General features: G+C 40.0%; 1 protein-coding gene across 1 annotated transcript in view; it reads right to left on the minus strand.

The window, feature by feature from the left end:
- The window catches only part of GREB1L (GREB1 like retinoic acid receptor coactivator), a 71640-nt gene that overhangs the window by 21231 nt on the left and 35709 nt on the right, over window positions 1-14700 (minus strand). Inside the window, exons 11-18 of the mRNA XM_088527251.1 lie at window positions 10779-11105; window positions 9813-9941; window positions 9366-9500; window positions 7402-7599; window positions 5355-5535; window positions 3863-4055; window positions 2672-2805; window positions 50-389 (exon numbers count right to left, since the gene is read on the minus strand). Of these exons, the coding sequence (XP_088383377.1) occupies window positions 50-389; window positions 2672-2805; window positions 3863-4055; window positions 5355-5535; window positions 7402-7599; window positions 9366-9500; window positions 9813-9941; window positions 10779-11105 (1637 nt within the window). The remainder of the gene's footprint in view (window positions 1-49; window positions 390-2671; window positions 2806-3862; window positions 4056-5354; window positions 5536-7401; window positions 7600-9365; window positions 9501-9812; window positions 9942-10778; window positions 11106-14700) is intronic.

The raw sequence follows: 14700 nt of genomic DNA on the forward strand, positions 1-14700 counted from the left end.
CACAACAGGCTACAACGGGCGCACAAAGGAGTACTTAAGTTCTGCTGACCTTTAACCGTGTCACAAAATGTTTTGCCACAGTAAGCTCCGACGCGGGATTCCCAAGGAGGATCTCAAAGCGATACTGCAGGCCGAGCTTGTCCCTCACTTCCTGCAGCCTCTCCTTGGCCAGCATGGCCAGCTGCACGGAGGGCACCCTGATGACCAGCATGTGGCCGCAGCCGTTCCTGTCCTTCCCCGGCGAGGAGATGAGGTCGTCCATGATGCTGAGCGTCTCGGGCGTGCTGTGATCCCGCAGCGAGGCCATGGTGGTGAGGGCCATCAGGGCCTGGGAATACTGCTGGATGAGCAGGTAGCAGCGGATCACCATGCTGTGCAGCCTGGGGTACCTTGGAGGAGACACGGTTCTGTGTTAGTGCTGCCAAAAGCACGGGCGGCCAACGCAGAGCTGAAAAGCGCCCGCTTACTCCGCGATGCTCAAAGAATGAAGGTTTCTGTGGACAACAACTGTGCACAAAATCTAACTGGACCTCAGATAAAGGCATAAAACATTGACCAAACGCAGAGCGTAAGGAGACAAGACCTGCCCTCTGGTAACATAAATGATAAGCTTCTGTTACTTTTACTAAAAATAAAATTGGACTAAGACAGAGATAGGGGTCATCTCAGATGCTGTTCATTCCAGCAGCACTGGGCAATCACAGAATCAATTATTACGGTTAGAAAAGACCTTCAAGATCATCAAGTCCAACTGTATAACCACTACCACCATTCCTGCTAATAACCACTTTGCTGGCCAGGAGTTTTTTTTCTATGAACATGGAGAGCCATCACTGTTTCAAAGGATTTGTGGGAGAAGCACTTCATAATTTCCAGTCTCGCACACCACTCACTAGAAAGCTAAATTTACCAAAAGATATTCCTGGCTCTCAGTCAAATCTTAACTTTCACTCCACCTTAAGTTAGACAGGCAGTGCCTCTTTCTCACAGCAGCTATACTCAAAAGTGACAACAAACACCATCTCACAAAGTAAAATGCTATGAAAAAGAACATTAAAAGCTATTTGAGAAAAACAAAAAACGTTGATTCCTAGTTTCCTAGTTCACCAAGAGCTTGGTCATTGCTATAGTGTTCAGAAAAAGCCTTTACAGTTTAGAGATACTAGTGAGTTATGACGTGTCAGCCAATTGGCAGTAACTTTTCCTGTGTGGCTTTTGCAAATGCAAGACCTGAAAACAGTAGGAGGCAATTCCAGTTACCACAATGGTCTTTCACCAGAATTGATGCTGCCCTGAAACACATCAGGTTTTTGTAAGCTCTGGATAGCTAATACAGATCTACCAGAGCAAACCATTTGCTTGCAACATGATTTTTTAACACTGCACTACCGTGGCTTTAGTACTAACCTTCTGCTACAAAAGTCTAAACAACTAAACAAACCCTCCAAATTTCCTACGTAACTTCTTGAGTAATTTAATAGAGCATATAAGATCCACTTGAATAAAGTACTGTGTCTTTCTTCTGACCAGGTACAATAGCTCAGAAAACCACAAACCAGTTGTTAAATCAATAAAAATAAATAAATAAATAAAAATAATTAAAAAAATTCCTTCCCTAGAAGTACTTACTGCTATTTTGATACTAAAACAATTGGGATTTTCCTTATAATATCGAAATGCCTGAAACGTTTTCAGGTGTATAAGCTTGTATAGCTCACAGACTGAAAAGCACAGTTCCTTGAAGACACAGGCCCCAACAACAAACTTGGACCCAAAAGCATATTCCAGGTTCATCTCTCTCACCCGCTACTTCTAGTCTTATCCTAACTTTGTATCAGGGCAGTATGTGCACAATTACAAATTCCTTTTCATCCTTTTCTCTATGTCCTTAATTTTTCCTTTATGGAGCTAAGTTGACAAATTTGATAGTGCAATTTCATTCAGCTACGTTTACAATTGCTATATTGACCTAAATAAAGCAGAAAAAGCAGTACTGAAGACACAGAATACTTCCATTTAATTAAACATGCAAATACAATGAGAACGACAGCTTCAACAGTTATGAGAGATCTCTCCAGCTGGGACGCAGGCCAGATGAACACCACTTTGCTGGAAACCCCTGTATTGTCTTTGTACCCATAGTGTGTCCTCAGGTTGAGCTTGGATAGGTACTATGAAACTAGTGTGTTCAGGAGCTTGCAGGGTACTAATAAGGCGCAAATAAAGCTAGGCTTTGAGCTGCAGGAACCAAAGCACTCACTAGCTAAAGAAACAATAAAAAATAAGTTTTTCAAAAGGTGTCATTCACCTAGGGCCATCGCTGATAATCCTGCTGGCAGCCTCAGCGGAGGCACCAGAAGTGGTGAGGTGCAAAACCTGTGAGGGCTCCTGAATTTAACGAGGACTAAGCCAAAAGGAAAGAGCAGCCTACCTGAGCCTGGAGAGCAACTGAATGGGCCTAGTCTAGTCTATAAAGAACTGGAGGATTGCCACTCCTTCTTCTAAAGCACTGAATTCATTACAAACACAAAAATGGCACATACTTCACAGATCCCAAGACAATAAAAAATGTCATCATGTCTTCATCCTTCTACAACAGGGCTCATAATTTATATCTGTGTCCTTAAGACCCCAATTAAACACAATCCCAAGCTCCCAGGTTGTCATTTACCTTTCTAAAAGCGTATTGACCATTTTTTCAAAGGTTTCATCACATCTCAGAAGGGGACTTGTGACTCCCCATTGGAGGGATTTGCTGTATTCATTCAAGCCAAAGTACAGCTTGTCTTCACTTGCTGTGTCATCCTGTTCCACAGAGGTAACAAAAGCATATGAAAAGCCAGAGCCAATTTTCATTTCTTTTGTCATTAAAAAGAACAAAAAGTGGAAAACATTTTCCAGAGCAATGCATCTTTTCTTTTTATTCATTCTCCATCAGTGATGTTTCCTGTTTGTTTTAAGGAGTACAATAAAATGTAAAGTGATTATTTCTAACTTTATCTTTGGAAACACCTTTTACCTTCAATTACAGCCCCCCCCACCCCTGCTAATTCATTTCAGACTCCCTATCTCTACCTTTATCTACTGACGATTCTACCTCATTTCTCACCATTTAAATAGAATCTGAAAACACAAGGATTATTTGACCCCAAAACTACTCTTCATTGTCAGACTCTGTACATCTCCAATAACTAAGAGAAACTTTTTTTTTTTTTTCTTTTCTGGAATGTAAATCTGCTGACAGAAATCAGGGAAACAGAATAGTTGCCTGACAAATTTCATGAGGGATCTGCTGGAAACATAGCATGGTTCTCAGTGTCTCTACATCTGACCAGTGATCACTATAAATGCAATTAATCTCAGAGTGTCTCTCACCTGCTTTCTTTTGCTGTTAATGAGAGGACCAAAAATTGTTGATTTCTTCCTTTTTGGAAATAAAAATTGGCTACACAATTTTCTTATTTCAGCAGGTTACCATAATAGTTTATATTTATAATCAGCCCAAAAGATGTCTGATTGTATATTCATTCACTCCTCCATTTCCACTAGCTTGTTTGTTTGACTATAGTCAAAAGTCAGGCAACTTGGAAGTGAAAATCAAGCTCAAGAGCTTTCTGACAAGTCCACAGAGCTGTATCTGGCCCCAGTCTAAAAATTCATCTCTTATGTTCACCTCACTTCAATGGACAAAGGAAGATGTGCAGTTTCTGGGCCTAAGTGTCAATGTTATCTGGAGCTTGAGAGAACAAATTCCATTAGAGAAAGAGCTCCCTCCTAATATTTTTCTTTAATATCTATCTGCTAGATTCTGTCACGTGCAAATTTTGCATTAATATTCACAGCTTAACAATTAAACACTTACCATAGTGTCAAATTGTATCCAATGTACCTCATTGCTAGAGCTGATCCGGGACTGCTGCGTTTGCAAGGCGTAAGGAAAAGAGCTGACCTGAAGAACAAGGAGGTTGAATGCTTCAAGGACCTCCCTGCAATTAATAACTCTATCAGCCAGACCATGACTAGGCTCACCATGTGACAGGGAACTTGAAATGGCACTGCAGAAATAAGAATGCAAAGAATTGCCTTACTGACATCCTTAGATTCAACGGCTTACGCTCCTCCTCCAGGAAAACTTCTGGATAACCAGGAAACAGAACTACAGCTCAAAAAAGTCTTCGAAAGGACAAAAGATGTCAAAACCATTTGAGTGTTCTCTGGGGGTAGACGCAGGTGCAAGGAGAAGGAAAACCAAATAATGGAGCAAAATCCCTGGACAGCGAGAAGCTGAATTAATGTGCCGGTTTGAAAGAGCACCACATGCAGGAAAACTAAAATAAGCCAAAACCCAGTGAAACCTCTTCTCACTGAAAAACATTGTGCAACAGGGTTAGGATATAGCAACAAATTTACAAAATTCACTGGATCCTTCAGCCAGAAATAATGTTTTTCTAAGAGCTCGGAGAACACTGTAGTCTCCTGATGTCCTATTTTCAGCTCCTGGAAATTACCTTCACCTGCAAGGCATAATTCCAAATTCAGTGTCTAGTGAAGACAAGGGCACAGATTTGATGGGGAGAACAAGGTAGAAAGAATGTTACTTTAGCTATTTTCAGTTTTCCTTCAAGGAAACTATTTGATTTATTAAAGCTCTGCTCACATGAGTCTCACAAGCTTTCACATCATATCTGAATCCCATGAGGATTTTTCTCTACAGTTTACCCATAGAAAAAGAACATAGTAACTTGCTTTCTCTTTCCAGTATTAAAGCTTTCTCTTTCCATTGTTATGACTTAGTATGAAGAAATGTTTCTGTGGATATGTGTGTTAGCTGTTTAGATGAAACGCTTAAAACATTCATGATACCTCAACAGAGCTGCTGCTTTTTAAATTCTTTCCTTACAGTAGTTAGGGAGTTTTTTAGAAGATGAGAAGATTTAAGTGTTTGAGAGCCTTCTCATACTAAGAGCAACTCAATCATACAGGATAAAAATATGAGCTGAAACACGACTGGTTTGTGAACAGGGCAGAGTTTGAGGTTGGTAGACCAGTTAAGAAAAAGTGAGTGAGGAGGAAAAAGGCAAGAGGAGTAACAAAAGATGCAGAATTTAGTCCTTTTTCCTGGCCTTCAGCCACTAGCACTTACCCCTAAGAACAACTTTATTTAGGGTTGAAAATCCCGAAGCTACTTCACCTATCTTCAACTGAATCAGAGTAAGCGCAAAAATATCATTTTTGATTTCAGGGCCCCAGATGTGTGAGATATACAAAAACCTCTGGCTAAGAGAGAAGGTCTTTTATAAAAACTAACAGACAGACATTGTAATTGTTTTCCTTTGATACACTGAAACAGCTACCTTGTCAAATCCACGTGGGCATTGTCATGAACCAGCACAAAGAGCGTATATGGATTCTGCTTCACTCGCCTCATGAAAATTTCAAATTTGGTTTGAATTTCATTGTCCAGCCGAACCACGTATTTCTCAGCTCTCTGATATGCCGTCCCATTGTCCTCTAGGCCCAGGTCCACAAGGACACCTGTCAAAAAGAACAATACAACAAAATCCTTTTTCCTCAAAATGCATCCAGCAACTGTCAGCTGTAGGTAGTTTGACAACAACAGGATCCAGCCAAATGTCTGAGATGCCCTAGTAAGAGGAACACAGTCAAAATGCCTTTTCTCAAAATGGAGGATAAAATTTGCTTCCTGGCTCTATCTCTCTTCCAAATAGCTCAAAGACTTCTCATATTACCCCAAAGTAAAAAGAAATTCAGGCCTTTGCAAAATTTTCCAGAGCAGAACTGATTTGGCTCCATTATACTAGGCCTAACTTCCCCATATTTAGCTAACATATTAATACTGCTGGAGTCAGAAAAAGTTACCCTGAGCTTTCCCTTGCAAAAATCATAAATTTATATGAAACTGCCTATCCTTTTTTTTCATGCCCTACCTCAACAATAATATCCAGCTGTCAATAAGAGACAATTACAATCTTGCAGTATTTGTAATGATAGCAGTCATCACGTTCATAAGATAGGCCAGATGTAACCTATATGGCTTCGAAAGCCATTTCAACTGAAGAAGGAACAACAAGCCCCTGTGAAACATGGACCAACCACGTATTTGCCCAGGTATTAGTCATAGCTCATTGAAAAAGATAAAACAAGTGTGAAACAAACATGGCGAGCAGCTCTCAGAAAACCTATGCTTTAGTGTGCAGCAGCAAATTAAGAAAACATCTGAATCAACCAGACTAGAACAAAAATACATCATGTTAAATCATGTTAAAAAGGAAAAGAAGCCCCTACTTCAAGTAATCTCCTGTATTCTTTTGTTTAACTAATAAAATAGTATCAAGCAGAGAGAAAATAGATGTGGAGAAGGACCACGTAGTCGAGCTATACCAGGGAATATTTGCCCAACTAAAAAGTTTGGGACTGATAAATTTAGACTAGAAAATAAGAGGACAAAAAACAAACCCAGCTATCTACTGATAAAAGTACCAAACCGGAATCTCCCATTCATCTTTTTTTCAAACACAAATGCAATGGATTAATAGTTAAAGTTGAAGAAAAAAAAATCAACTTGTCAAACAAACAAAAAAGTCCAAAATATTCAGTTGTCCTAAGGATTTCATTATTGCCAGATATCAGAGATCAAGAGCTAAAAAGGACTGGACATTTATATACACAGTCCATAGTTCTATTAGACTGGAATTTTCTCCAAGGACAAACTCTTATGCTTTTCAGGGCACATGTCAATCACTAAGACTGGATAAAAACAGTCATTTTCAACAGGGACATATTCCCTTACCTGTCCACTAAAGCCTTCTTGTTCCTCTTGATGCATTTGATGCTAGCCACTGTCAGGCACGGAACATCAGACGAGAAAACTCGTCTGCTGAACCAGCATGACAACTGCTGTGTGCTTAAGTATTACTAAATCTACTAAATCATTTCTCTATCTAATAAGCACAGCTTCCTGCACATATGTCTGTGCTAATGCACATGACAGCAAATGCACAGACGCATACCTAGAGCAAACGGCATTAACCATTCCAAGGAATAAAAAACCTAAAAAGACATAATTGTTCATCTGCTTTCTTTCTTGAGAGCTGAATGTTTCTTCGGGTCACATATTCCTCAGCTCTGCCCAAACACGTCCACTTCTTTTGCCACTCACGTGGTGTAGCACAGGCATAATATGTGAAAAGGATTTACTTTGAATTTACGGATGAAACGATTTGCTTTGAATTTATGGATGATACCAACTAATGAAGCCAATTTAGGGCTTTCAGAATATGTGTTGCAGCAGCTTATTTTTCCATTTCTACCAGGCAAGATTTGATATCAATCACACACATGGTGATTTAATACCCTCTTTTCCCTCCTGTTCCCTTTTACCTGATTGTCGAATTCGCTGCAGAGTTTGCTGCACCAGGACTTCCGAGCGCGGAACTACCACGATGAAATCTACTTTGCTGAAGTGGCCAAGATCCAGGCTTTGGTTGCCGCTGTCAGCTATAGCACAAACCTGGGACAAGAGCTTTCTGGCAACTGTAAGCTGTGGCTGGTAAATTTGGAAGGTATCAACATCCAAATCTAGAGCGTTTTGTTTGAAAAAGAAAACAAAACACAAGAAACATGTTTACTTTCCCCCCGCCCCAATGAAAACATGTTTACTTTTCAAATAGTCTACCCTCTTTTATTCACTCAATAAACCCTAGCATTCCAGGGTGCTGGGTTTGAATCAAAGATGTTGACTTTTCTTTATCAAAATGTGATTATGTATCGGGCATCCTGAGGTAAGCACTGCCAATTTTTTAAATTAAGCGTTTTGAGGATTTACAAGGATACAACCCAAGCAAACCTCTGCATCAACACAGTAAAAAACAACCCATTAACCGGGTTCCTTCCTTCCTTTTTTCCCTCCTGCCCTCCAATACACAGCCATGGATATTGAGGTCACTGTGCTCAAGAAACTATGGGCTGACAGCCACCACATCTATTAATCTGAGGAAAAAGAGTCTGTGTGATAATCCTGCCAAAAAGACTCTCATTGCAGGAGAGCAGGTCAGTTGAGAGGAGCTCACTGTAGATCAGCTCTACCTGGTTTTCTTCAGCACTGCTCTAAGTCAGCTGGTATCAGTCTATAGAGTGACTGATAACAGCATACATTGCTGAGGGAAGATGAGCAATATAAGCAATGCATGTAGGCAAAACCCCTCAATTATTCGGGGAGGGCTACTATTTATTTTGGGGGAAGGATTTGATTTTTTAACAGACTTCTGGTCCCAGATTAGTCTGAACTTAGTCACTGTCAATATAAATACTAGTTGTCAAGAACTGAGCACCAGGAGTTTAGCTGTCTCTAAGCATATACCAGGGCATTCATATCTGTGCAAGAACAAGCATGTTCCTGCATTTCAGTAGGTCCAGTACTATACGTATGCAGCCCAGCACTATATGTTTCACTGGCAGTCTCTCTAAAGGGATCTTCCGATCCAGGTGGAGACTACAAATCATCCTGTTTTCATTCAGATTTAACTCTGAGCTGATTAATTTGAGCTAACTAATGCGAGTCAAGAGCATACCTTCCTCTCACAGGGAAAATAAAACCTTTATTGGAGGTTGAATTTGCTTTGATACTAGACCTAAAAGAATCTCAGTGTTCACAGCAGCTCAGTCACAAGTTTCTTTATCACAACTGTCATACGAAAAGGAAAGGACAGTTAAAACTCTGCATAACCAAAGAATTCCAAAGAATTCCAAAATTCTTCCAAACATTTTCAGGCGCCAATCTTAGTTCATCCTTAGGATCTAATTACTTGTTGTGCTGTGTAATATACACCTCAAATAAGTAAATTATAGGTTACGCTCGCATTGAACTTTTGATTCAAGATCTTAAAACACTTTCCTGAAAACCTGAAGCTGTGATGTACAGATTTCTACCATGGTACACCTTTACAAAGAGAGGAATATCGAAAGTTACACAGGAGGACCCCTGGGGAGACCAGGAGCAAAACATAGTTCCCTTTGCTTTAAACTCATGATTATATTATTTTTCTAGGTGAGAGGAGACCACACTGCCGAAGTTATCAGGTTATCTCTACTCTGGTTAAGGCAAAGCAGAAGATCAAGCACTTTCATCTAGGAATTTTTAAATATATATATATATTTGTTGCTGAAGGTTATTATACAGATTTTGTGTCCAAGAGACTGCTGTGTTGCTTCATTCAGCTGGTAGTATTAATAACTGAAGGCTGGCATAGTAGCTGCAGCTGTGCCTTAGACTCTTCTGAGGCCCATGCGCTTTGTCATTTAACAAACTATTTACTTATTTTACATCTTGGGTGTAAAAATATTACCTGGTTCTTGTGTAGAAACCATGGCAATTGCCTCCTGAGACGACACACACTCACTAACATCTCCATTAAAAGGAATGATGACACTTTCTCCTCGCTGCTGTAGCATTTTCTCTAGCAGCTTGTCCAAATCATCACCTGGTTAAGAATTAACAACAGCAAATTATCTGGAAGAGTTTAAAGACAAATGATGTAGAACATGACACAGATACATGTTCTTACACAGCTGTTGTCAAATCTGTGAAGGGGCAGGAAGCTGGTGATAAAGGAAACAGAGGGAGCAAGAATGTTTCTCTCTGATTTAGTGATTTACCAATATGAATTCCAAAAAACTCACACTGCACAAAAGAAATAATGCCCCACACTGGAGAGGGGAGAGCTGTATTTCATACGTGCTTTGACAGGCATTAAAGAAACAGGGCAGTCGCCACCTTCCTCCAAATCACTCACCTAAAGATGTATTTTTGAAATGCGATGCCAGGAAACTAACTTTCCCTGTGATGAGCTCGTAACTGATCTCTTTTAAGAACTCGCTGGTTGTGAGCATGCTTTCCGCGAGCGCTCTCGACTGGTACTGGCCTGCACAAGGATGGGAGGAAGGAAGATCAGTGTTTCACACAGTGCACTATCAGCATCACCTTTCCATGCTGGAGCTAAACGGCACACTCATCTCCACTGCCTTTACAGAGGAGATCAGGAGAAGAGTCTCAAGTCTATTTTGCTAGTGGCCAAAGAATTAGTGTATCAGTTTAGCACATCCTTGGTGGTCTGCGTAGGTTTGCACACTTGGGTGACTAATGATACACATAACAAACGTTTGTACCTTAGATGGAATAGAGGTTCTGATTAAAGATGAAAAAAATACTTATCCTTAGTATGAAAAGAAAAATAAAAGGACATTACTTACTTATCTGCCTACAAAGGCAGGCACTTCACTTTCACCCAGACACTCGTGCACGCACAAACATCACAGGCATTTGAAAACCAACATGGTAAAAAGGATATTGTGTTTAAAGTGATCTACAGAAGATTTGTGGTCAATTCAGTACCGCCGTGTGAAATAACACAGCTGTTACACAAAACAGAACAAGAGGAACACACTGTGCTGTTACTGTCTCTTTAAGGTATTTCCTAAGGCAGTCACGCAGAGAATAAGGTTTCAGGACTCTCTCAAGGGGCCTAAATGAATGTGGCTGAAAACATACAATTATTTTCCTAAATCCTCACGGACATCAGCACTCAAATTCTTCATGAAGGAAGGGGTAAACTGTGACATTACGTGTAGCAGTACGAGGTGGAACAAAAAGAACTAGTGTGTGACTTAAAAATGGAAATTGAAAAGCTGGAAGAACAACTTGAGACAATGCAGTCCACAAAACTGCCTTTGTACGTGAAGCATATTGCACATATACTTACCTAGGACTACGACACAGAATTCATTTCCTCTGATCTTTGAGGCACAAATGGCAACAACATAATCGGGCAGCTTTTGCTGATGCTTCATTTCATTGAGAGATCTCAAAGTTTCCGAGATGCCCTCTGCCAGGGAGTTCTGGGTGACCACCACGTGCACCAGGTCTCGGGACACGCTGGCGATCAACCTCGCGAGCCACGGGAGCTGGCCTGGGGCCACGGCGCCACACTGGGCGCTTGTCTGCACGGAGCGCTCGCGCAGCGTGAACTCCTGCATGGCCTTCAACATGATCTGCTCAAATTCTTCCCTCAGGGGGATCTGGTCAGGACCTGCATTAAAAACAAACAGATAAAAGATTGGTATCTCATATCAAACTGTTATTGAACCAGCAAAAAATCACTTGTTTGTTTAGATTTAATATGCTCTTTACAGTTTAAAGCTCCTTTTTGCATTTAAAAGCTGTACTCCCACACACAACATGTACCTACCCAAATGGCATATTCGTGTTCTGCAGTATCAGAGGCCTCTCTCCCTTCCTTCCCTCATCTTTTTAAGAAACAAGGATCCTTCCTTACTCCTCCCTTTTCTACCCTCAGAAACGGGTGAGAAGGGGTGGCAGAACAGGTGCCTTTCACCTGGAACAGCAATCTCCAGTCGGAGTCTCCGCACGTGCTTAGAGGGAAAAGCCCAGCGGCTTCACCCTCCTGCCGCGCAGCACCTGTCAGCCAGGCTGCATTTTGGGTTTACTCATCTTGCATTATGTACAGCAATATAATACCACCAGACTAACCACGGCATAAATGAGGATGTTTAGTTTTTTCTTTTACAGCTTATTTTATCAAATATTCAGACTCCCAACACTGAGAAGGATACGTCTATGCAACTCACGGTCTAAGTGGCAGGGACTTCTCTGAACTATATTGTGAATTTAAATTGGAAAATAGAAATTCAAAATTCTTATCTTAGCATCACTTCTGCCAACTCAGTTTCAACTAACATTTTTCTTATTAAGGTTCATCTCATTTTCATGCCTACTCAGGGGCAAATGACAAATATACATGAATGTGGAACATACTTCACATTGCCAAGATCCCATGTCAGTGCCACAGGAGACAGATTCACACCATAGGAGTTTGCTCTTCTATGACAAAAAGCAGGGAGCTTAAACCCCAGAGATATGTGAAATGCTTATTTGTTGTTTATGTTTTCTTTCAGGACCAGGAAAACACAAGCCAAGGGGGTGGAAACAGAAAGGTTACGTGAGAGGCAGGGCATATGCAGCCTATGTGACCATCCATCTAGAGGATCTTAACACAAGAGTTTTCCCTTTTGCTGCCAACTGAAAAGTTTTGCTGAGTCTCATTTAACTCCGCAGGGCAGAGCGCTCCCTCTACAATTCTCCTTCTGGGAAAATAAACTTTCTCTTCCCTTCTAGTTTGTTTCACTGTTCCAGATGTCAAAAATATCATTCATTCTAGAACTCTGAAAATCTAGAAGCATGAAAAAAAAATGATACAGAAATAAATCATCGTCTGTAAAAATAAAACTTATCTACAACATGACTAAAACAATCAAGTTGTTATTAATATTTGGCAATCTTTTGCTGAGTGAGGGAAGTTACTTAAGAGAGAGACTCTAGACAAAGAGATCAACACAAACCCAAGAAAGATGAAAATAACTGTACAAATGGAAAGAACCCCCAAACCAGAAAAACTTACAAAGACTCAAAATGATGTTGAACTATCCTAATTCACTGTTAAAAATTCTTCACATAACTGTTCATATTATTCACATTTCTGTGTGAGAACACCACAGAATTTCACTCAGATGATTGACAAGAAAAATAAAGTTAATTGTCAGAAATGCTCCGATAAAGAAATATTGTGAGTTTAGCTTTAGTATCACACTGGATTCCTGGCAAGCTTTCCACAGAACAAATATTCGGGAAAAACAGGGGAATTAATCTATGAAAGATCTTAATGCAGGTATGATTTCAAAAGCACCCATAATTTAAGTGCAACATACTCAAATGCCACTACTTCTCACCAGACATATTTCACCATATAGCCCACAAAGAAGCATTTTGAGGTATAGAATCAAGCTTGTGAACTCGGAATGCTGCCAAAGATAATGAATGTGTAATCTATGGAAATACTGCAAACAGACTGTAACAAAACCCACAAAAATTGGACACCCTCCTTGATCTTTTTTAGTTACTCCTTTATCATAATCAGAGGAATTTATGCAAAGCAATACAATTTTCACAGAAGATGTAAGAGAAAAGCTTTAAAAGGGTATACACATTGTTTGTTTTAATTTTTATTATCATTGTGAGACTGATTTCAAAAACCACAACGGCACACTCCCGCACATCACAATGTTGTTGTACTCTTTCGGGAACCCTGAAAGAAATTCTCAGATATATCATTTTTCCAAAAAAGTGTACCTTCATAAATAACATTGTTAGGATCTGGAATCACAGACAGTCATATGCAAAAATATTTTGTACAGGTAAACTTTGCAGCTTGCAAAAATTAAGCAAGATTTAGGCCATGGCATTCTTCTGACAGCTTCTCAGATCTTTGCCTCTACCATGCTCTTTTGCAATATATTCTGGCAAAAAAAATACATGCTTTTAGTCTTACTTTCTGAAGAAAAAGAGGCTCACATGAACAAACTGAGTTTATATGCATATTTGTCCCGGTTCCTTCCTGTCAGAATCTTTTGAATTTGGTTGTCCTCCATTCATCTTTAATCTGCTTTGATTTTACAACCTGGGGTAAAGGCTACAGCTCAGCGTGGTGTCACTTTGCCAACAGTTTGAAGTGTGCAGCAGTATTAAAACCACAGACATGTTTTGATCATGATGCTCTTCAGAATGTTTTAGCCTTTCTTTTCATAGTGCTGGTGCCTAACTCCACATAAGGCCAAATGGAAAAACATTCAGTTTTGCACAGATAAAAGCCTGGGCAAGCACCTACTAATAAGAGAACTTCTTTATGCTTGAGACATGGTGCTTATTAGCCACAGTGAAGCTGAATTCCAGACGTTTTGCATAAGACATGCATTAGCTTGCAGCAAGTCTGGACTGAACATCTACCTAAGGTCACCCTCATCAATGATTATGGAATGCAATTCCCTGACTGCTCCAAAAGTATCAATAAATATTTGTTAATATAAATTGGAATGCTGTATTGGCTGACTACATGCGTCTTTGAAGGAAATTTGTGAGCTGCTTCTTCCAAACCAGAATCAATCCAGAGGTGTATGGTTTTAACATGCATGCAACACGCTTTCCAATGAAGAGGAAAAGCTCACTTAAACTAAGAGCACTGAGAGAAAGGCAAGAAAAATAAATATTCAGCCAGTAAAGGGAAATCTTTCGTCGGTTCCAGCTTGGCATCCATATTAGGGCTCTTTCCCAGTAGCGGATGGTAAATAACGCAGACAGCTCACACGCACACAAGACATAGCCTGCTTCTCATCTGCAACAGCATAGCATCAGCAGGGAACAGCACAGCATAAAAACACATGGTATAAGCCTAAACAGAATGCACTTACTCCCCAGATTATACCACTATGACTACTTGTATCTCTTCTGAAATGCTTGCATATTTCAAGATATTTTGCTATCTTGTATTATAGCAGCCTTAGCAGAAGCCCAGGTTATCTGGTATAGAAAAAAACAGGGTGCTCTTCACAAAAGTCACTGAATGTTCGTCGTTGATAAGCTGCACCTTTTTCAAATATAAAGCATAAAGACTGCTGTTAGAGCTTCTAATCCCGATTTACTCTTGGGCTTCTAAAATCTTTCTGTATTTTACTGTAAGGTAGGGAAAAAAATCTAGACCTGCAAAAAGAAAAATAAAGTATCTTTTGCTGGTTTGCCCTCAAATGTCCAAAGGGTCCATTTCAAATACACTT

This window comes from Tinamus guttatus, unplaced genomic scaffold (assembly GCF_059628265.1).
Source record: "Tinamus guttatus ecotype Peru unplaced genomic scaffold, ASM5962826v1 Tinamus_guttatus_pri_ptg000271l, whole genome shotgun sequence".
Taxonomy (NCBI): domain Eukaryota; kingdom Metazoa; phylum Chordata; class Aves; order Tinamiformes; family Tinamidae; genus Tinamus; species Tinamus guttatus.